This window comes from Myxocyprinus asiaticus, chromosome 42, assembly GCF_019703515.2.
Source record: "Myxocyprinus asiaticus isolate MX2 ecotype Aquarium Trade chromosome 42, UBuf_Myxa_2, whole genome shotgun sequence".
Lineage (NCBI taxonomy): Eukaryota > Metazoa > Chordata > Actinopteri > Cypriniformes > Catostomidae > Myxocyprinus > Myxocyprinus asiaticus.
Genome location: NC_059385.1, coordinates 24923306 through 24946757, shown reverse-complemented (window position 1 = coordinate 24946757; position 23452 = coordinate 24923306). Strand labels below are relative to the sequence as shown.

General features: G+C 42.8%; 1 protein-coding gene across 3 annotated transcripts in view; it reads left to right on the top strand.

Annotated features, from left to right (window-relative positions):
* Window positions 1–23452, top strand: part of LOC127432748 (chondroitin sulfate N-acetylgalactosaminyltransferase 1-like) — a 73665-nt gene that overhangs the window by 25271 nt on the left and 24942 nt on the right. For 2 of the 3 annotated variants that reach the window (XM_051684141.1, XM_051684144.1), the window contains exons 2-3: window positions 11679–13178; window positions 19011–19227. In XM_051684141.1, coding sequence (XP_051540101.1) covers window positions 12401–13178; window positions 19011–19227 — 995 coding nt within the window. In that variant the 5' untranslated portion in view covers window positions 11679–12400. Of the gene's footprint in view, window positions 1–8613; window positions 8719–11678; window positions 13179–19010; window positions 19228–23452 lie in introns of all 3 variants that reach the window. The other variant, XM_051684142.1, reaches the window with a different exon arrangement.

Below are 23452 nucleotides of genomic sequence, written 5' to 3'. Positions count from 1 at the left end.
TGCCCGTCTCAGGGGCGCTTCGAAGCCTTTCATGGGTTCTTGGCGGCCGTGAGAGGGGTGGCATGCACTTCCTACGGTGGGCTCAACGCCGGGGCCAGGCCGCAGCAGCTGGCTGCGGCGGAGCCGGTGCAGTCACCGCAGGGGGATGCCCTTGGCGATGAGCAGACAGGGTGTGGGATCTTGAGCCGCGCCGGGGCAGGATGTGCCGGATAACCTCCGTCTGCTGCTTCACCGCTGAGAACTGCTGGGCAAAGTCCTCGGTGTCGTCGGACTGGCCAACTTGGAAAATGGGGGCAGCAAGGAAACGTGCCTTGTCGGCCTCTCCCATCTCGACCAGGTTGAGCCAAAGGTGGCGCTCCTGGACCACCAAGTTGGACATCGCCCGCCTGAGAGACCGCGCCGTGACCTTTGTCACCCGGAGAGCGAGGTCGGTCACCGAGTGCGGCTCCTGCATCAATCCCGGAGTGGAACTACCCTCTTGCAGTTCCTTTAACACCTTGGCGGACTTGCAGGAAAGCCATGGCATGCAGGGCGGAGGCGGCTTGTCCAGCGGCAACGTAGGCCTTGGCCGTCAGAGACGAAGTAAACCTACAGGCCTTGGATGGAAGCTTTGGGCGTCCACGCCAGGTGGCGGCGCTCTGCGGGCATAGGTGTACCGCGAGCACATTTATCCACCGGGGGATTGCCGAATAGCCATTGGCCGCCCCACCATCGAGGGTAGTGAGGGCGGGGAAGCTGAAAGATTGGGACCGGGCAGTAAAAAGTGCCTCCCACGACCTTGTCAGCTCTTCATGCACTTCCAGGAAGAAAGAAACAGGGGTGGCGCGTGGCTTTGAGCGGCACCGAGAGCCTAGGAACCAATCATCGAGCCACGAGGGTTCAGGGGAGAGCGGAGGGTTCCACACTAGCCCGACGCTCGCGGCTGCCCAGGAAAGCATGTCGTCATCTCCGCATCAGCCTGTGACTGGACGAGCCCGCTCTCCGATGCTGCGCATGAGAGCTCATCACTTTTGCGGGCTCTGAATAAGAGGTCGAACTCGCCGTGAGACGAGCCGGCAGACTCATCCGGAAGCCCGATCGGGGCAGAGGAGCATGCTGGGGAATGGGAGGTCCGCGGGGGGATACCCGGCGGAGGAGGTCCCATTGGGGTCCCCAAATCACCCCCAGTGCTAACCGCGCTGGCCTCAAACCCGTAGGTAGAAGGACCAAGGCGGGGAGCCTCTGGGGTGGCTTGCTTTCTTACGACGGTAAGCTGCGACCGCATTTTTGCCATGGACATGTTCGCGCAATGAGTACATGACCCATCCATGAACGCTGTCTCCGCGTGAGCAGTGCCCAGACACGAAAGACAGTGATCGTGACCGTCAGAAGGCGAGAGATAACGAGCGCAACCAGGAATAACACGCAAAGGAAAGGCATCTTTAAAAAGACACGTCTTTAAAAAGATGCTTCATGTGTGCCGTTCTTTTAGAGAAATATACTCTTTTAGAGAAATATACTCTTTAAGAGAAATATACACTTTTATTTCTGCTGAAGTGCCCAGGGGCATTCTCTGCAGTGCACCAGTGCAGAGGAGGGAGAAGCCGCTGAAATGCGCCGTCAGATCCAGCAGAGGTGAATGAACAGTCGTGGGAATTCAGCTCAGTGAGCATGACCGTTCGGCTCCGAAGAGAAAATCTGAATGAGTGGTTGCATACCAGCTCCTTTTATACCCGTATGTCCAGGGAGCGGCATGCAAATACCACTTGCCAATTTTCATTGGCCTTTTATCAAAGACCAGAGGTGTCTCGGGCTCCCAAGAGTGACCCCTAGTGTCACGACATCGACACAACGTCGAGTGAGTGACAGATAGGGAACTTCAGCTGATGTTTGACTCCACTGAAAGACTTTCTTGTGACGTTTCACTGTCCAGCTCAGTAGGTGGCGGTAATGCACCATAAACTGGATTGCCAACCAGCAATAAACATCACCAGAAGAAAACGTTCTTGCCTGTGACAGGGCTATGGATCATGAAAAAACGTTTAACTAATAGTACATAAATAAACTGCAATGGGAATGTTGTATTCTGTTGACAGTATTCTGTTGTATTGTATTGTCAGTGCTGTCTTGTTCAGTACACAACGATATTAAATTACCGAGTCTGACTGGTTTCCATGACAGCAGGGCTTCCTGCTAATATTTCCATATCAACTTTAACAGGCTGATTTCATGTCTGTGATTCAGTTAGCTAGTTGTGTGTATTGCATTGCTGAACTGCTTGCGTTTTTAGTGACACGTACCTGTTTCGATCGGCTACTTTAGATGTTGAACATAGTAGGCTAAATATAGAAATTTACTCAAAAATTTATCATCGATATCAAAACTTTTTTTTCCCATTAAATATCTATATAATTTTATCGCCCAGCCATATCATTATGTATACTTCTGACAAAAACTTGCCAGCTTTTCTAAGTCCACAAAAAATGGTACGCGTGCTGATTACAAGACACTAAAATATGAGACAAATCAATCTCTCTCTCTCTCTCTCTCTCTCTCTCTCTCACACACACACACACACACACACACACACACACACAAGCACACAGACAGACAGAGAGAAAGAGGGGAGAGAAGCGGCATATACTGTATTCTATGAAAACATTAATAAAAGCGCTAGGTTTAAATTGACGCAACTTCTGGTCGGTGATCCTAATGAGCTATGTAGCAACACTACCCAATGTTTGCAACAGTACAGTATTAGCTAGCTTTGTGTGTTAATTAATGTGACTTACCTTTGAGAATGTGTTCTTCCTGAAGTTTCTGCTTCTAAGGGCACAACAAAATGTATTAAAACCATACAAATAAAACACAAATTCCTCTTTTAAGATATATATAGTTAAGGTTAAAAGACTGAAACATTCACAAGTTCTTTGTGTCGAGCCGTGTCTGAAGTCATTTTAGGTTGAGTCTGGAGTCGAGTCTGAAGTCTATTAAAATGCGACTCGAGTGCGACTCGAGGTTAAAAGGTTTCAAGAACATAAATTTGTTCACCAGGACATGAACATTCTCCACTAGGTGGTGCTTGTCCATAATTTGGCATACAAACCCATACAAATCTGAAATTTGATTAATCATGATTCACAACATATGATATGAAAAATTAGGCCTGCATAAAAATATATCATATAAAAAGTGACATATTTTGCTTATAAATGTAACAACATAATAACAAAATAATATAAATTGCTGTAGTTCTGTATGCAACATATACAATATTTGCCTTAAATAAGTTTAATATTATCAAATTTCTATAGGCTATGTACACATATACTTTATTTGTTTTATTTATGTACAGTCATTTATATTTCTCACCCGAATTTTTGAGGAGGTACTGCCTCCCTTGCCTACTCGGAGAAATCGCGACTGCTATACTATACTGTATGATATACAGTGTATATCCAAATTAAGGGCAGACTGAAGCTAGTTGTCGCAAAAGGAAATTGTCATAAGATCTATACCACACTAACTATAAGGATTTGATTATGATTTATAGTGTTAGGCTAAGTATCAGTATTTTCACTGGGGCAAGTTGTCACAAAAGGTCAACATGTTTTCAGGACACTTGATCGTTTTTTCCCCTGGGCAATAGTGGTGGAAATATTCAATAGCTTTTTTTATAGCCAAGACTTTAAGGTATGTGGCTATGCAGAAATTGACTTTCAAAAATAAACCTACTCTAAGAAATATTTACTGGAGTAAAAAGTTTCTCATCTAGCCCTGGTCTCCTCTGTACATATTAGATATGTGAATATTAGATGTGTAAAAAATACTGCAAGACTTTTTTGCAGCCTGGCACAAGGGTCAGCAAACGTGTCTGAAAGTGCAAATTGCAAAAGGAGAAAAAAATAATAATTTCCTGACTCTGCACCACAGCCAGATACATTAGTATAACTGCAGTTTGACTCTGCAGATCAGGGTTTGTGAAAGTAATTGAACTAATGTAAATATGCTTGCTTCACAAACTAGACTATTCTGGTACACATGCAAGAGCTTTTACTCTGATTAAGATCTTTGAGAATGTTGCCAGGAAGTTATAAGGTAGTAACCATAAGATGATACAGAATTTGATGCATTTTGGAGCAAACTGTTCATGAAGGCTTATAAAGGGATTGTTTATCCTAAATTCTAACTCATGTTAAAGGTAAAACAGTTGCATTACAACAGAACAGGCTGACTTTTTTAGTTTTCAAGTCTCTGTAAACTTTCCCCATGTTTGTAAAGCAGGGCATTTGGTCCATTGTCTTGGCTCTGGTGTTATATGGCATGAGTACAGCAGGGAGAAAGAATTGTTGGCAGGCTCGTGCTGTGGTTGTTCTGGCGGTGGTACGAGTGAGCTGGAATAGAGTAACATAGTGTGAGGCGTCTTTTTCCCCTCACTCACGTGTGAGCTCTTGGATGAGGGACACCAGTGATTAAAAGAAAGGAAGAGAAATAAAAAGATTTGTCCTCTTTTTATCCTCACCTTGAGATAGTGATCAGTTTGTTTAGTTGCTGTATCTATTCTTGTTATCCAGAAACAGAGGGCTCATTGCTGTCATAGATCTAAGAGATCAGCAAAAGAGTTACTTTATCAGACTCTCATTTACTCAGGCCTGTTTACAGATCAAAATCACTTAGGGTTCTTCTGAAAATAGTGGGGGTGCTGTGTAAAAAGTGGAGATGTAATGTATTGAAATTTGTTTTTATTTTATTTAAAACCTTAAAGAGGCCCTATCATGCTTTTTGGGATTTTACCTTTCCTTTAGTGTGTAATATAACTGTTTGTGCCTGTAAAAGTCTGCAAAGTTACAAAGCACAAAGTCCATGCCAAAGGGAGTTACACTCTCCCACAGAAAACACTGCTCCTGAACTGCCTGAAACGCCTGGTTTGCAGTCTAGCCATTATTTCCGTGACATAGCTACATCACTATGTAACACATCTGCATAATGCCCGCCTCAGGAATGCGCTGCTCAGGAAGCCTCGGGAGCTCAAACTCAGTTATGGTAAGGGGCGCTACATTTCTGACACACGCTCTGAGTGGTTGACCAATCACAACAGACTGGGCCAGCTGACCAATCAGAGAAAAATAATGTGTTTTTTGAACATTAAAGTATGTAAACCTATTCTAGTAGACCTGCAAAATGACATTATGAACCTGTAAATGAGCATAATATGGGCTCTTTAAGATTGAATCCACAAATTACACTGCATTTGTTTAAGAAAAGTTTATTTTTATTTTTTTTTAATCTTTTTAAATGTACAGACATTTATATGTTTTATTTGTGCATGAATGCAGCAAGCAACGTCAGAAGATGTTATCCGCAAAAACTGAGTTACGGTTCAGATTTGGCTTTCGAAAACTGATCCCGGAGCAGAAATCTGAAAGTAACAGGCATTGGATTGAGTGAGATAATTCCGCTACAAATTCTCTATGCGTGAGCAGAGGTCTTAACCAATCAAATAATCATGTGTGTGTTGGATACATGAAAGCAGAATGCTGCATCTCCAAATTAGAATACTGTGATTTGCAAGCTCGTGCACATTTCTTAGTTTTGATGCAGGGATTTTGTGTGTGTGTTCATGTGTATTATTCTTTTATATTCAATTGAGGGTGCGTGAACGTTTGTTTGAGGTGGGTGCTTAGCACCCTCAAGCACCCCCTTAGAACCGGGCCTGAATTTAATCATTTGATTTACACTCTCTCAAAAGAGGGAATTATGAATAGTTTGAGTGAGTGAATGAATGAATAGATGAATGAATGAATGAATGAATGAATGCATGAGTGAGTAAATGAATAAATTAGTGAGTGAATGAATGAATGAGTGAATGTAAATTAGTGAGGGAGTGAGTGGAGGGAGTAAATAGATGAATAATGAGTGAATGTGGAAATTAGTGAATAAAATAGTGATTAAATGAATAAGTAAATGAGTAAGTGAGTTAATGTGTAAATAAATAAATGAATATGAATGAACGAATGAGTAAATGAAAGATTAAGTAAATGATTGAGTAACTGAGTGAATGTATGAGTGAGTGAGTAAATCAGTGAGTTACAGAGTCAGTGAATAAATTAGAAAATGAATAAGTGAATATGTACATGAGAGAATGGAGTGAAATAGTGAATAGATGAGTGAATGAATGAATGATAGGCAAGTGAGTCAAGGAGTGGATGAGTGAGTGGGTAAGAGAATGAATTAGTGGATGAGCGAATGATGGAATGAGAGAGTGAATTAATATATGAGTGAATGAATGAAAGAGTAAATGAATGCCTGAATGAGTGAGTAAATTAATAAAGGAGTGACTGAGTGAGAGAATGAATGAATTTGTTAATGAATGAATGCATAAAAGAATGAGTGAGTGAATTAATCAATGAGTATAATGAGTGAGTGAATTAGTAAGTGAATGAGTGAAGAAGTGAGTGAGAGAATGGATGAGTGAGTAAATAAGTCAATGAGTGAATGAATTAATGAGTTAGTGAGTGAATGAGAGTGAATTATAGGTGAGTGAGTCAAAGAGTGAATGAGTGAGTGGGTGTGAGAATAAATTAGTAAATGAGTAAATAGTCGAAAGATCTAGTTAATTAGTGAGTAAATAAATTAGTAAATAACTGAGGAGTGAGCCAGTAAATTAGTAAGTAAATGAGTGGGTAAGAGAATGGATGAGTGAGTGAATAAGTGAATGAGTGAGTGATTGAATGAACGAGTGAGTAAATGAATGAGCAAATGAGAGAGTGAGTGAGTGAGTGAGTGAGTGAGCAATTTAATGAGTGACTGACTGAATGAGTGAGTCAGTGAGTGAATGAGTGAATATGTGAATATAAATTAGTGACAGACTGACAGAGTGAATAAGTAAATGCGTGAGTGAGAGGTTGAATGAGTGAGTGCGCCAGTGAGCGTCAGAGTACCAGTTTCAGATAAATATACACCCCCCACCCCCCTCTTTGTTGGTCTGTGGCCAGCTCTCCTTGATAGAGTCCAGTATTCAGCACTAACATAACTATTCCTTTCATTAAATCAAGCCTCCCGCTAACATATAAAAGAGCAAATTGTGTAGAGTCAACACACATACACACACTTACAAGCACTCACACATATCCAGAGATTCCTACATCTGTTTACGCTTTATCTTTAACCACCACAACTTTCCAACTTGCTAACATGTGTGCTTGTGATCACAAAAACACATGCATTGGTGACTGCATGCATATGTGTGCTTTTGCATACCATGTGTGTGTATGCACACCTACTGTATGAATGCTTTGCCTCTTTTGCATTTGCTCAGACTTACAGTGAGGTTGTTCTTCCCCTGTGTGAGTTGTCAGGCATGTTCCCATAAGGCTGCTTTTAACACACATCTCTTATTTTCACACATCAGTGACAGCACAGTTCTCTGCCACTGGAGTCACCCCAGAATACTTTGCTTGGCTGCTTCGGTCTTGAATTAAGACCTTTAGGTCACTTTAAAATAAACATGGTTTGCTTGCAAACTAGATAGACTGACTTGAACCCTGTGCTCTCCAGTGTTATTATCATTAACGAAAACTAAAATGAAAATGAAATGAAAACATGGTAACATTTTACAACAAACTTCTATCTTCTATCTGTTTACATAGCTTTGAATGACCTAACAATGAACAATATGTTGTTACAACATTAATTACTCAAGAACTCAACAGGCCAAAACAAACACACTCCTCCCTTCAGTGCTCCTTTGGAAGCTCCGCCCCCCCAAATTCATGCAAGCGAGACAGTTTTACGAACACCAGCTCCAGACACTCACAACTCTCCTGTTACTAAATCTAACAGCATATATGGTAGGGTGACCATAAGTCCTCTTTTTCCTGGACATGTCCTCTTTTTCGGACCTTAAAAAAGCGTCCGGCCCGGATTTCTAAATTTGCGAAAATGTCCGGAATTTGGCTTTAGTTGCAATATGATGTGCATCTGGTCTAATACTTCATTGTGTGTGCATGCATATTTGCATTGCTTTAACCCCTCTTTGTAAGTCCCGCCTTCTCGCACACCAATTGGTCGATTAAAAGACGCTTGCAGCAACTATTGGCCAAATTCCTGCCTGTCAATCTCTCCGCGAACGCGCCAAGCGCTGTTGTGTTCGGCATCAAACAGTTGCTTGACAGTAGCAGCAAATGACAGCGGAGTGGAAACAATGCCCAAACGAAAGTGCAAATTTACAGAAGATTTACACAAAAAATTCCCATGCTTTCGTCCACGTCGAGGAGCAGAACGTATGACATGTAAAGCTGGCACTTATGTGTCAGTTGCTAATAAAGGTACAAGTGATTTAAAAGCACACATTAGCTCTGCAAAGCATAAATGGTCAGCAAAAGGTGAATTAACAGACTACTTTTTGCAACCTTCATTTTCCATGGCCATTCAAAATAATAGTAATAGTAGCTAAATGAAGGTACACTCATGGCATCAAATATTTTATTTTAGTACATGGACATTCAAAAGAATGTTGGACATTTTTATTTATTTATATATATTTATGTTATGTTAATAGAGTGTCTTTTTCACTGTATTAAACTTTGCATTCATAGTAACACTGTTTTGAACCCTGTTATTCCACCCCTACAGAGCATTGAGCACCAGGACATCCAGGCACAAGAACAGTTTTTACCCTCAGGCCATTTACCTCATGAACAATTAAACTGTCTCAGGAATCCCCCATTGTGCAATAATGTAAATACATATCTCATGTACATATGTAAATTCACATATTTAATTCAATAACTGTACATACCCCTACCATGCACATACATTATCACTTGCTCATGTACATATGCCATTCTGTTATATGTCCTATTATTTGTATACTCCTACCTTGTTTTATATTCTGTCTCACTTTACTATTCTGTGTGAACTTGTTTCTCCTATCACCAAAAAAAAATTCCTTGTGTACATAAGAACACTTCGAAATAAAGCTCATTCTGATTCTGATTCTCTGATCGTGACATTACAAACTGGCCAAGATGGACCCAGTGGGGAATTTTTGTTCAACTGGCCACCAGTGCGCAGCGCTAGTTAAGCAGCTTTACGGGCCACGGCAGTATGAATTCATGTGGGGGTATGCCCTTGAATTTTTATCATTGTCCTCGAACCCATTAGATCCATTGTCCCAGAACGGGGTGAGGATGCAGAGTTTCCCGAGGCAGTCAGGCTTGCCCTTAAATGGGAGGAGAACATCACAGCCTGTGCCTCAGGGGACTTCCAATCTTCATCCCAACCAGAGGACGAGGGAACCCGCCTCGGCCGAGCCCACTGCTGCTGACTGCCAGGAGGCAGAGGCTGCTACAGCAGCAGTGCCCCTCTCCACCCGGAAGAGGAGGAGGGCACCTACTCCTCAATTACTGCCAGTGTCCACAGCCACGGAGGCCGTTCCCCTGCCAGCACCCACAGCCACGGAGGCCATTCCCTTGCTGCTGCCAGCGCCCACAACTGCCACGGTCAACGAGCCAGTGCCCACACCTGCCACGGTGAACGAGCCAGTGCCTGACGCCTCGTCCGTCCCAGAGCCAGTGCCTGAAGCCTCGTCTGTCCCAGAGCCAGCGCCTGAAGCCGCGGCCATCCCAGTGCCAGCGTCCTCGGTCACAAAGGCCGTTCCCAAAGCAGTGCTCCTGGCTGCCCAGAAGAGAAGGAGGAGAAGGGCTCCTGCTCCCCAGTCACTGCCAGCGCTCCCAGCCACGGAGGCCGTTCCCCAGTCGCTGCCAGTGCTCCCGGACACGGAGGCCGTTTCCCAGTCGCTGCTAGTGCTCCCGGCCACAGAGGCCATTCCCCAGTCGCTGCCAGTGCTCCTGGCCACGGAGGTCATTCCCCAGTCGCTGCCAGTGCTCCCGCCATGGAAGCCGTTCCCCTGTCACTGCCTGTGCTCACAGCCACGAAGCTGTTCTCCTGCCACTGCCAATGACCACGGAGGTCGTTCCTCTGTCACTGCCTGTGCTCACAGCCACTGAGGCCGTTCCCCAGTCTTTGACAGCATTCACGGCCACAGAGGCCATTCCCCTGCCACGACCAGTGCCCAAGCCTTCCACGGCTCTGCACCCTGAGCTACTCCCTCCTGAACCCTGTCTTGCGGCCGCCGCCCAGTTCTGTGCCTCCTCAGCCCTGAGGCCTCCTCCCAGGCCACCAGACCCCGCATGTTCTCTGAGGCCTTCCCCCAGGCCGCCAGACCCCACCTTTTCCCTGAGGCCTCCTCCCAGGCCTCCAGAGCCTGCCTCCACCCTGAGGCCTCCCCCCAGGCCACCGGACCCCACCCCTTTCCTTAAGTTCTCTCCTTAGTTTCCCTCCCTTCCCTCCCTCCCTTTCTGTTGTGATTTTTGTTTTATGTTAGTGCTCATTTTGTCTGTCTTGTGTATTGTTTGATGTTCTCGTTTTCGGACACTGGAGGTGTCCCTTTGGGTGGGGGTGTACTGTCATGGTCCTGTCACTCAGTCAGTCTGGGTTTTTGTCTGACATGGACCGTGGCATCATTGTCCCATGTCTGTCTTGTGTTTCGTTGTCTGTCTTTGTGTGAGCGCATGGATTCGGTTGTATTCCCTGCTGTGCGCTCTTTGGTCTGTCTTGTTTCATGTCTGGAGTATGGTGTCTGGATCCTGACTTCCTGTCTAGTTCGGTTTCAGTCTGTCTTTTATTGACGTGGGTGCATCGTGCTCATGTCATCTTGGCAGCATGCACTCACGTCAGTAGTTTATGTCTTTCTCTCACGAACACGGGTGTGCCTTGCGTTGCACGCCTGGGTTGCGAGCTGTCTTCAAGTTGTGCTGAAGTTCGGTCACTTTGGTCTGAGATTTCGGGTTTGTGTGTGGCCGAACTCTCGCACAGGTGTCCTGTCTTGTTTTTGTTGTGTGCATCCGTGTCATTTTTTTTTTTAACTTTATTATTTACTTTGTGTTTTTCCCCTTCGGGGTAGTTTATGTTTGTTTTCCCCCCTTGTGGGAGTTTTGGTTTGTTTTTGATTTATTTAGTATTAATAAATTCCCTGTTTATTTTCACTCTGCTTTTGGGTTCTGAGCCTCATTCTCTGATCGTGACAAATGTAGGCAAATAGTATATAATATAATAACTAAAATAATAGAACATTGACCACAAATTTTAGGTTCAGTTTTTGATACACTAAGATTTGAAACCCACCTTCACAAAGCATGAAAATGCCTCCAGACAAACGGCCCAAAGAAATGTAATGCTGTTAACCATATTTAAACTAAATTAGTTAATGAACTAACCTAAAATATTCAAACTAAAATAAAAATTAAATATACTGAAAAGCTAAAAATAATCTAGATAATATAATAATCTAGATCTAAATAAACTAGAAAACATGGGAAAAACTGTCACAGAGTGAAAACTCATGAAAACTAAACATAGATGACAAATATTGAAATAAAATAGAAATTAAAATTAAATTAAATATTCAGAAGTATAATCACCATGGTGCCCTCATTTCTTCTCAACATCTTAATGCTTCTTATCCCTATTTTGTCTGTTTAGTGTTATGGTAATTTCAAACTATCAGTTGTTATATAATTTGGAGTCAGGCTGCTTTACATACACATTAACTGATTAACATATTGTTGATATTCTGGGACCTTTATCTACACAGAACATAATCAGTTTAATCTTTTTGTTTTCCTGCCTTTTTCTAGATGGATCCATAAAGATCAGAAGCCATGGATGATGAAACATACAGAGGACTTGAAATAGATTAAGGAAGTCATTCAGCCCATCTAAATACTCAGTGGGAAACTACTTGCTAATCACTTACTGATAACATCAATGAAGGTCTTGTGCCGACAATGTTTTTCTACATCACTGGATAGTCATATGAAGTTTAAATTAATGAATGGCCAATGAACAGCCTCCAAAGTCATTTTACCAGAAGCTTATGGACCATAGCTAGGGACTTCTAATGGCTAAACCTTATTCCGTGAGTGGTTTTCTCTTTTGGGTCACCGGGAGCACTGTAGAATGGAGGATCCATTCCAAACATTCTCTCAAGGGTCTGTCATTCTACCTCCAAAAAGAATGAGCAATTTTTGCCAGATGGAGATTTGTGCACGTTGTTACTGAACTGCTCCAATTGTTCGTTTGACTGGACAGAGAGTTAATAGGACCCTGAAGAGGAGGAATTAACTTGATGAGGATGAGGAGCCAGGCTGCAGTTTAAAGAGAGGGTGAATTGGGAATGGACAGTGAAATTTCAAACAAATATTGCTTTTTGCGCTGCAGCTGGGAAATATGATAAGATAGTCAACAGACAAAACAGAAACAGTTCTTCCTCTTTTATATTAAAGACATATAGTACACTGGTGGATTTAACAAAGCTGCTCAGGTGTAGCCATCTTTTGGCTGACCTTTAGGTCTTTTAATGAGACACAGAGATGCCCCAACTATATTGAACTGTGTCATCCTTCCTACCTTGTTGTTGAGGTTGTCAGTTATGATGCTTCGGAGAGGTCTACTGGCCTGGCTCTCTCGTGTGGGTGTTCTGTTAGTGGTGATATGCTGTTGCCTTTCCCTTCTTTATGTCATCACTTGCAGTCCCTACACTGATGTACCCACTGCTGGGCAACACTTGCCTAGGGCTGGAGGGATTGGGATTGCAGGTGGTCCAAGCCACCCAGGTGGGGTTGGAGGTTCCCCCATTGGCCCAGCCAGTCGGGAAGGGTTCCAGGCCTTGCTACAAGAGCGAGAAGACCAGCACCGGCAGCATATTGCCAGCTTGAAGAAACAAATTGCTCAACTTAAAGAGGCTCTCCAAGAACGCAGCGAACAACTAAAAGGGATGCAAAACTCTTTAGAGAAGATGGTTGAGAAAGGCACAGGGGGCGACGTGGCTGATGACCACAATCATACTAACCTGCAAGAGTTCCTGCGCAGCCAGCTGAGCCGGGCTGAGGTACACACTGGCATACGACTGCCAAGCGAGTACGCCGTGGTGCCCTTTGAGAGCTTTACGCTACAGCGTGTCTACCAGCTGGAAATGGGGTTGACCCGTCACCCTGAGGAAAAGCCAGTGCGAAAGGATCGTAAGGATGAGCTGGGCGAGGTGGTGGAGAGTGCACTGCATTCCCTTAATGCCCAAAATCAAGGAGGGGACAAAACAAAAGCCAGCAAAGTCTACACACCATCTGACTTTATAGAAGGTAAGAGTACCTGTTTACACAGTCATACCAGAATTATTTAGTCAATCTCACTGACAAAGTGTTTTTTTTTTTAAATAATGGACCATTAATTACTTAGTCAAACTCACTGACCAAGTGTTTACTTAAAATAATGGACCATTAGTCTTCCAGGTACACTATGGAAAATGTCTTAATTTTCCATTAGAAATTAAGAAAATTCCATTATTGAGCCAGTGTATAAATAATCTGCATTCTTGGCATACTCTGACTTACTACTGTAAGCCTACAATAAGGATTTTACTTTCAGAGCTGTCAGGATTCCCATTTAATGGGAAATTTTAGGCTTTCATCATTCATCCTTGAGTAGGGTTGCAGCGGTATACCGGTTTCACGGTATACCACAGTATGAAAATTGGGGGTTATCATACCATGTACATTTGCTTATCTACAGTATTGAGAAAAAAATTCAACCGGACGGAGAATCTCACCAGCGTGTGCGCATCTCCTTTCCTCCTCGACTGCCTGTCAGACTCGTCAACTTGCGCCACAACCGGGCTACCCTCAATATTGCGGTGCACAGACCTCAAAACTGATGTGACCGATTTCAATTCTAGTGAGACTTTTCTAGTTTAAAGTGTTACTGAGGAATTCAAGTCGAACCTCTCAAACAGCGGAGACCACATCCTGCCCAGAGGGAAGGTAACACGACTTCAGGCAGTTCAGCACCGACCACGCGTACTCACTCGTGAGGCACGCTATCATCGAGACTGAGTCTAACTCCATGCCAAGAAAAGAGATGCTCTGAACCGGGGAGAGCTTGCTCTTTTCCCAGTTGACCCGAAGCCCAAGCCGGTTGAGGTGCCTGAGCACGAGGTCCCTGTGTGCGCACAGCAACTCTCGAAAGTGAGCTAGAATCAGCCTGTCATCGAGGTAGTTGTGAATGTGGACGCCCACTTCCCTTAACGGGGCAAGAGCTGCCTCTGCGACTTTCGTGAAGATGCGAGGGGACAGGGACAGGCCGAAGGGGAGGACCTTGTACTGATATGCCCGGCCATCGAAAGCAAACCATAGGAAGGGTCTGTGTCGAGGTAGAACCGAGACGTTAAAGTACGCGTCTTTCAGGTCTACCACCGCGAACCAATCTTGATGCCGGTCAAAATGTGCTTTGGCGTCAGCATCTTGACCGGGAGTCTGTGCAAGGCCCGGTTCAGAACTCGCAGGTCCAAGATTGGCCGCAACCCACCGCCTTTCTTCGGTACGATGAAGTAAGGGCTGTAAAACCCTTTCTTCATCTCGGCTGGAGGGACAGGCTCTATCGCGCCCTTGCGCAGAAGGGTCGAGATCTCCACACGCAAGGTGGTGGTGTTCTCGACCTTCACCGAAGTGAAGCGGACGCCGCTGAACCGGGGCGGGCGCCTGGTGAACTGAATTGTGTAGCCGAGTCAGATGGTCCTGGCCAACCACCGCGACAGGTTGGAAAGCGCTAGCCACACATCCAAGCTCCGGGCGAGGAGCACTAAGGGGACGATCGCATTTAACATACTTGTGGGTGGGGCCTCGCGGCGGGAGGGAGCAGGGGATGCCACGTCGAGGAGCCTCGCTTTGTCTCGAACCAGCGGTGCTGTAGGCTTTGGCCGTCAAAGACAACGTCGTCCTACAGGCCTTGGAAGGGAGTGCTGGGCGATCCCGCCAGGTGGCTGCGCTTTGCGGGCACAGGTTCACCACAACCACTTTATCCACCTGAGGGACCTCTGTATACCCGTGGGCCGCCCCACCATCAAGGGTAGTGAGAGCGGATGAGCTGGGAGGTCGGTTTCGGGCAGAAAAAGGTGCCCTCCATGACCTTGTCAGCTCGTCGTGCACTTCCGGGAACAAAGGGACCAAGGGGCGTGGCTGTGAGCATTGCCCCGAACCTTGGAACCAATCCGTGAGGGCTCAGGGGAGGGTGGAAGGTTCCACTCCAACCCGACACACGCGGCAGCCCGGGCAAGCATAGCGGTCATCTCGCCATCAGCCTCAGACTGGGCGGGCTGACCCGAAGGAGGCAGCCCAGTCGAGTCCTCGGCATCTGATATCGCTAGTATGCTCTCCGATGCAGCGATCGAGCACTCATCCCGCTCCGGAGCTCTGAAAGGGACACTAAAATGACCCTGGGGTGAGCTGGACTCCTCTCGGAAATCACCAGGGGCAAACGAGCATGCTGGGGAATAGGAGGTCCACGGGGATTTACCTGGTGGAGCCGCGCCCATTGAAGCCCCCAAATTGTCTCCAGTGCCAGACGGGCCGGCCTCGTGCCCGGAGGTAGAAGGCACGGCGCAGGGGGCGGCTAGAGTGGCTTTCCCCCGGAAGAAGGAAAGCCGCGACTGCAATGTTGCCATGGTCATATTCTCGCAATGAGTACATGAACCATCCACAAACGGTGCCTCAGTGTGTTTACGACCCAGACACGTGAGGCAGTGCCTGTGGCCGTTGGAAGCGGAGAGATAGCGACCGCATCCAGGAATCACACAAAGACGGAAAGGCATCTTGGAAAAGGTGCGTCTTTAAAAAGACGTTCACGTCAATGTGTTTGCTCTAATAGAGAAAATATACTCTTTGCAGGAATATAAACTCTCTTAGCGCTGTCGAAGCGCCCAGGGGCGTAATCTGCACAGATCTGTGCAGAAGGAGAGAAAAGCCACTGGAATGCACCATATATCCAACAGCAAACGCTTCTTGGGAGGTGAATGGACCGGTAGTGGAAGACAGCTTGTTGACACACAACCGCTCGGCTCCGAAGAATAAATCTGAATGAGTGGTTGCGAGCCAGCTCCTTTTATACCCGTATGTCCGGGGAAGTGGCATGCAAATTCCACTCGCCAATTTTCATTGGCCTTTTCTCAAAGATCTGAGGTGTTTGGGGCTTCCAAGGGCGACCCCTAGTGTCACTACATCGACACAACGTCGAGTGAGTGACAGAAGGGGAACCTGATGGTCCTGTGAGTTATGATGGCTGTAGTTAATGAACACATCTGCTGTACATTAAGACCTGTGTCATCTCTGCCATTCCTCTTGAGTGAAAGTGACGCATCCCTGTGTTTATACAGGAAATACATTATTCATGTTGCCATGCACCTTTTCAGTCATAAATAGCTGTGTCCTCTGCACTTGAAACGGGAAGGCTAGAAATTGGGGTCATGATGAAATTTGCATATGTTTGCACACAAATATTCAAAAGAGCATTCAGGTAAATTTAATTAACAAGTTAGGTAAGGTTAAGGTGAGACTTACTTTAATTACAGTAGCATATATTAGCAGCTTTTTTGTTTATGTTTCACTGGCTGAAACTTTTATTACAGTGGAAAAAGTTACTTAGTGCGCCTTTAAATAGCACACCATTTCTTCATAATTTGAGCCTGCACAGAGCTTTTATTCGATTGTATAATTGAATTGACCCACCCTACTCACAGCAAGAGCAGAGAGCTCTTAGAGAATCTAAAGACAGCCAAGGCCATATCTCAGCCAAAGGGTGCAAGCAGTTCTTAAACTGCTTGTCTGCTCTGAACAAGACTTACAACTTCGTGTCCAGACACAATGTCAATTTACTCAGCTGTCTTGCTAACTCTAAATAGGAATAATATTGTTGGTCATGGAAAATCACAGAAATTTTGACTGTTACGTCCTAAACAGAGCTTCAGCAAACAGGATTATGTTTATAGAAAGCATATCTTTTCTAGCCACAAAATTACTCTCCCACCCGTCTCTAGAGGGATACTTGTCTCTCTCCCATTTTCCTGAGCCCATTATCTCTGTTGGCTAACTGTATATGGCTCCTTTACCCAGACCAATATTGTGGTACCACTATCTGGTTTAGGGAGGATGGAAGATCCCAGAGCACTCGAAAAGGGCATCTCTACCCTGATCTTATGTTACCGATATTAGATAACTCACATGATTATGTTGTGCAAGTCCATAACTGTTGTTTCTTATTTACCGTAGCTAGTTTTTCAGTGAGGTTGATTAAAGCCAGCAGGCTTTGATGTCTTAGCTGTTAAAGCTTGTATTGATTCAAATCACTGCCCTAATGAGATTTTACCATAAATGCATTATATGTACTGTATAGAATATGCGCAAAATGGATTGGACATTTGATGATAATAGTTCTTGCTTAATAGTTGAGCTTGCTAAAACAAGCATCACTATTGCTATTACTCATTCTTAAAGGTGCACTCACTAACTTTTTGCTTGTGTCATCTTGGATTTACTGTGACAACTAGTGGTGTGGATGCAGCATCATTCAAACACAATAGTTTTCAGTTACAGAAGCCATTGTAGAAATTCACTATTCACAATCAGCCATGATTAATTTAATCCAAGAGTGAAAGTGTCCAATAACATAACGGTTACTGAGTTTAAGCGAGTAGTATTCGGGTGGTCATGTGATTCTAAAATGGCAGCCCCCTTTAGGGTGCTCCAGCCCCATGTAGGATAAAACAGCTTTTATAAGGTTACTGATATGACTAGAGTCTTCATCTCATGCGAGTGGTCATAATTTTGTACATGTAATTTCTTTAGGAGTAAAACTTTTTAAATGGGGAAAAATGTACTGGGTGCATCTTTAAGATTAGCTATTTGAACAAAGCCAAACACTAAACTTCAGCATAACTGAGCTACAGGCAAGAATTGTACCTCAGATTGTTTGGCTTGTCAAGTGTGTCTATGTGCTATTACTTTTCTAAGTGATCAGACTTATAATTTTCACCTGGCAGATGATAAAAGAGGCAAACAACTTGCATATACTTACATTGACAGATGAACCCAAGCCATTTCTAGAAACCAGAAGATCAAAAAGAGACTTATGGGTGGGCTCTTTTGACATGGGCTGATAGCAACACCCTTGAAACCACCCAAAACACCATAGCAACCACCTAACAACACCCCAACAACATTCTAGAACACCCTAGCAACTGCAAAGCAATGTGGAGGTGTGCATGGGCAAGCAAAACTCACACATTTTCTAAATAAATTATTTTTTAAATCTAGTTTTGCAGATGCTCTTTGGGAGAAAGCTAACCTCCTACTGTAGATCATAATACAATTTTATCACCAGTCAAGTAAACTACAAAATGGCTGTTAAAGTTCTACCGAAGGTAATGAAGCTGTGAAATTTTTGTTGCCTCAAAATGAATGAACTTATAATGGGAATGTTTCATGCAAACCTTTCGTGAGATTTTTCGCTCTAAACCAGAGTCATTGTACCTTTTATAGCTCCATCAAAAGAGATATAGAACCTGAACGAAATAACATTTGATGCTGTACAGTACGGATCTATCTGAAGGGTTTATTTGGATCACTTTGTGAATGTTTTGCAGCAGCATGAAATTACTAAGTGAAATCTTGTTTATCACAGTCTCCATGAATGACCACCTTCCAGATGCTTTCATGGCCTATGAGTGCAGAAATGTTATAGCCAGGGATGTTAGCCCTTACTAAAGCCTCAGATGCCCTGGTGCCCCTGCCATCTCAACGCAAACATCTGAGACAAAGTCGAAATCTACACGAAACATAGAGTAACTGAGCTATACTTGCAACTTGTGAGCTATGAAAGAGCAACCTCTGTCATCAAAGGATCTGTGAAAGGTTTTGAGTGCTAGTGGTTGCTTTGAAAGTCTCTTTTTCCATCTACATGTGTATGCAGTATGCACGTGCCTTTCTGCCATTGTACATTTGTGTGTTTATCTTAGTGCCATTTGTCCTTGAGCTTCATTTTTCTTTGATTTTTTGAATTGCTTGTGCATGTGAGTGTGTCCTTGTGGGTGTTTGGGAAAATCATTCCTTTTCTTCACAGTTCTCAATATCTTCTTATGGCTGCAGGCATCGCACGCACAGAAAAGGACAAAGGCACACTGTACGAGCTGACCTTCCATGGTGAGCAAAAGCAGGAGTTCCGCAGGCTGGTTCTCTTTCGGCCCTTCGGCCCCCTCATAAAAGTGAAGAGTGAGCTTGTGGAGACGGCCAACATGCCAATTAACATTGTGGTGCCTCTTTCCCAGAGAGCTGACAAATTCAGACAGTTCATGCACAACTTCAGGTAACAATTTCTAGGGGCAGTTCTAGACCATTTTGACTGGGGGGGGGGGCAACTGTATTATACCTTAAATGTCCCCTGTACACATATAAAACATACTTTGCTGTTTTAATATTTGCAGACATGCAATTTTTTAAGACAACCAAAGATTCACCAAATCTGAGTAAAAAAATTAAAAATTAAAATATATAAACAAACAGGCTCATGACAAATGTTTCAACTATTCAATACACCCTAACATACTGGTTTTACCCACAAACTTTAAGCCATGTTACCATGCTGTTCTTTAGAATGACTAATGCAGTAACATTATTGGGTAAAATGAATGATAGGCTATATCAAGATTTTAGGTTAGGATTTAATCAGTAGGCTATAATCTGCATGTACAGGTCTTGCAAATGGTCACCATTTCCTTTAAGATTCTTTTAATCATTTTTTAGCACATTTTTAAATTCACTAGTTCATTTTAAATGGTAAAGTGTAACAAGTGAATTTTTAAATGCATATATCTATCTCAATTACTATGAGTTTTAAAAAGTTGCATGCATCATAATTATAAGTGACCAATAAGATGGCTTTAATGTGTTTTTTTTATCATTATTATATCTGTCAGTGTCTGTGCATTCCTTATTGAGCACGATTGATGTGCGCCTCTTATTAGAGAATGCAGTTGCTATAAGCTCAGTTCTCCATTATTGGGCACATGTGTGCCTCTCCCTTGTGACTGGTGTGCTGCGCATTAAGTATTTGATTTGATTGATAAACCTATAAACTATTTAGTGCTTCTCTTGCATTGTGTTTGCAAAAAAAGCAGCAGGATCAACTCTTTTTCTCTCTCTCCCGGTTAGTTGCACGTTTGCTTTTTATTCTTGCACCTGTACCCAACAGTGCCAACATTAATCTGTATATATTATTAGGTTGAAGTGCACTGATGTGGTGAGGTTTATAAAGGGTTCCAAATTATTTTATGTTTTTTAAGTGTATTCATAATGAATTTGCCATTGCAGGTGCGGTGTGGCCCTGTATAACGCTAGCCGCTGTTTCTTCATACCTGTTTCTTTACATCTGTTCCCGCATGCTGAGTCGCTTTATTGTTTGTTTTGCCAAACTTGTTGTGCTACATTTGTCTTGTTTCGGCATTGTACAGTGCAAAACATTAAATTAAAGACAGTGGAAAAAATGCCTCATTATAAATTACATAAGTATGTACTGTATATTGTTCCAGAAATGAAAACCTGACAGATACACATACAAAAAAATATTTTATAATGAATGCATGTCAAATAAGAGCGATCTCTAACGAGTTGGGCTCAGGTACATTCAATAAGGCAGAAAATCAGATCCAGATCGGGTTTCGTGATCATAAAGTGGGAAATTGCGCTATAAGAGTAACTTAACTTACACTTACATTTACACCAGCACGTATAATCCACATTAAATAGAACTGAAACTGGAGCTGGCAGGTCCAAAGATGCGAAACTAACGCTGAACTTCAACCTTATATCCAGAAGTTGCTGGCTCATTATTCGTTTGACATTCAGTTTCTCCTACCTGCGCTCTTTAGTCCTGTATATCCTCCCATACTCTGGAGCAGACAATTTGACAAAGATATCATTAGCACAATAAGGTTAAATGATATATGACTATATCATACAGGCATAAAACATTGAACTCAAATGGTCAACGTTGGACCATCTGCAAATTCCACCCACAGTGTCAGAGGTGTCCAAGTTTTCATTCAATAATTAATTCAATTAAAGTGTAAGTTATGCATACAATTTACAAAGTGATAACAGTGATTAGGACAGAACATGCAAGGCAGTTGCATTGAACAAGATCCAGACACCAGTGACATTTTAGCACAGTGTGTGGACTTTTCAGAGGATCTCTTATGAACCATAAGCAAATATTTAATAAATAATGAACTTATATTAAACTTTAGCCTGCTAAATTGCAGTCATAATGCATTGATGTTTTGTTTAAATATAATTTGATTGGTCTATTTATTATGATGTGGGTTCACTGAACTCTCAGTGGGATGGAAAATGAGAATACCACTTTTAAAATTCTACCACTCCAATTTAGGGGTGCCACTGGAGGGGCCAGGCCTATTGACAAAGGGGCACTGGCTCCCCCGGGGTCCCCCCTAGAACCACCCCTGACAACTCTGTTCGTCATTGTTTTCAAATCTGTTATTATCTGTTCTTTAGTGCAGTGATTCCCAACCGGGGGTACATGTACCCGAGGGATACACTGTAAACTGGTGCCAGGGGGTATGCAAAAATAACTGGATTTTGCTTTGTTTAACCTGTAAAACAAAATGTATGACTTTTAAGGCACACTCAGTAATATTTTCCCCATTAAAAAAGTTTGACTCCTAAAGAAACAAATTGTAATTTTGAAACATGAATAAAATTATGACCACTCACATGAGATGAGGACTATAGTCATATCAGTAACCTTATAAAAGCTCTTTTATTCTACATGGGGCAGGGGCACCCTCATGGGGGCTTCCATCTTAGAATCACATGACCAGCTGAATACTACTCGCTTAATCTCAGTAACCATCCTGTCATTGGACACTTTCACTCTTGGATTAAATTAATCATGGTTGATTGTGAATAGTGAATTTCTACAATGGCTTCTGTAACTGAAAACTGTTGATTTGAATGATGCTGCATCCACACCACTAGGTGTCACTGTAAGTCCAAGATGACATGAGCAAAAAGTTACTGAGTGCACCTTTAAATAAAAATGATAGGGATTATGGCTTGGTAACAATATAGATTTCCAGATTAATCGTGATCTTCCTTTAAACAATCTTGTTATCTATTCTTAAAATCCCAAGATCGATCTTTTAATATGCAACGTTCAGCACAGAGATCCTTTAAATACGTGTTGAGAGTAAAAGTTTGGTTTGACTCATTCCGTTTAATGTGTGTGTCCAAAGACAAGATCCACGGAATCCATTAGTCATTGATAATATCTCTTTTAATATCATTTCTGTTCTCTACAGTCAGTTGTGATCAAAACGCCAAAAAGGAACATTTAATTCTTATAAAGAATCCTTGTGACTTCACTCTCTTCATTGAGCTCATCCACCAAATCAAAATGCTGAACAGCCAGTGGTCTTAAAGAGACAGAACCGTTTTAGCACTGGTTCAACATATCAATGTTAATGCTTGTAAACAGTACAAATACTGCATATAAACAAAAACACATAGGCCTAAAAATTATATATATATATATATATATATATATATATATATATATACTGTCTACAAAAATTACCAAAATGATGAAAAATGAATGATAAAATATTTTATACCAAGTTAAAAGGTCCTCTGTATAAATATCAGCACTTGTCTGCTCTACTTGCGAGTTTCATGGCTTATAAGGCCCAGTTTTGTTTTTATTTATTTTGTTAAGTAACCATCATAACCAGCAACTTCCTCTATTAGAATATTAATGATAACATTAAATTATATTTAGCCTTTGGTCCACATCTTTGGTTTTGTGCCGATGAAGGGGTACTTGAGCTTTACTAATGCTGTGGGGGTACTGATGGCAAAAAAGTTTGGGAAACACTTCTTTATAGGACTGTCAATGTATTTTAATCATGCCCTCTGACCAAACAAATCACACTTATCGAGTGAAGGCAGCAGAGAATGAGGGGAGCCGTTCACACTGGAAACATTCTTGCATATAAAAAAACAGTAAGAAAGAGTGCAACAATGCAAGGGTCTCAAGATGCTAAAACTACTTTACAGACTCATGGAGTGATGCATGAGACCATCTAACACATGTGAACTAAGGTTGGACAATGTAATTGGATATTGGTGATGACTGACAAGTGCCCGATGCCGATTGCAATAGTCATTGACAGAATTAAAAACCATGGAGCTGGGAAGTTGCCGAATATATTAAATAATGGCCCAGTAGTTACCATGCACTTTTTTTACATTTTAGATACTTATTTAATTTCGATGTTTATTAAATTATATAAAAAGTATTAAGGATTTAAGCTGGTTGAGTCTATTTCCACTGCCAACATGCTCTCTAAATAGCATCAAACATTTTCCATAGTAGTTTCAGCCTATAATTTAGAGTCGACTAGTCGTGTTAAGTATAATAATGTATAATATGTCTGCGTTATGTTCACTTGACCCCGATCAGACACATTTCAGAGGGATATACGGATGCTAAACGAAGCACTTTAACATGATAA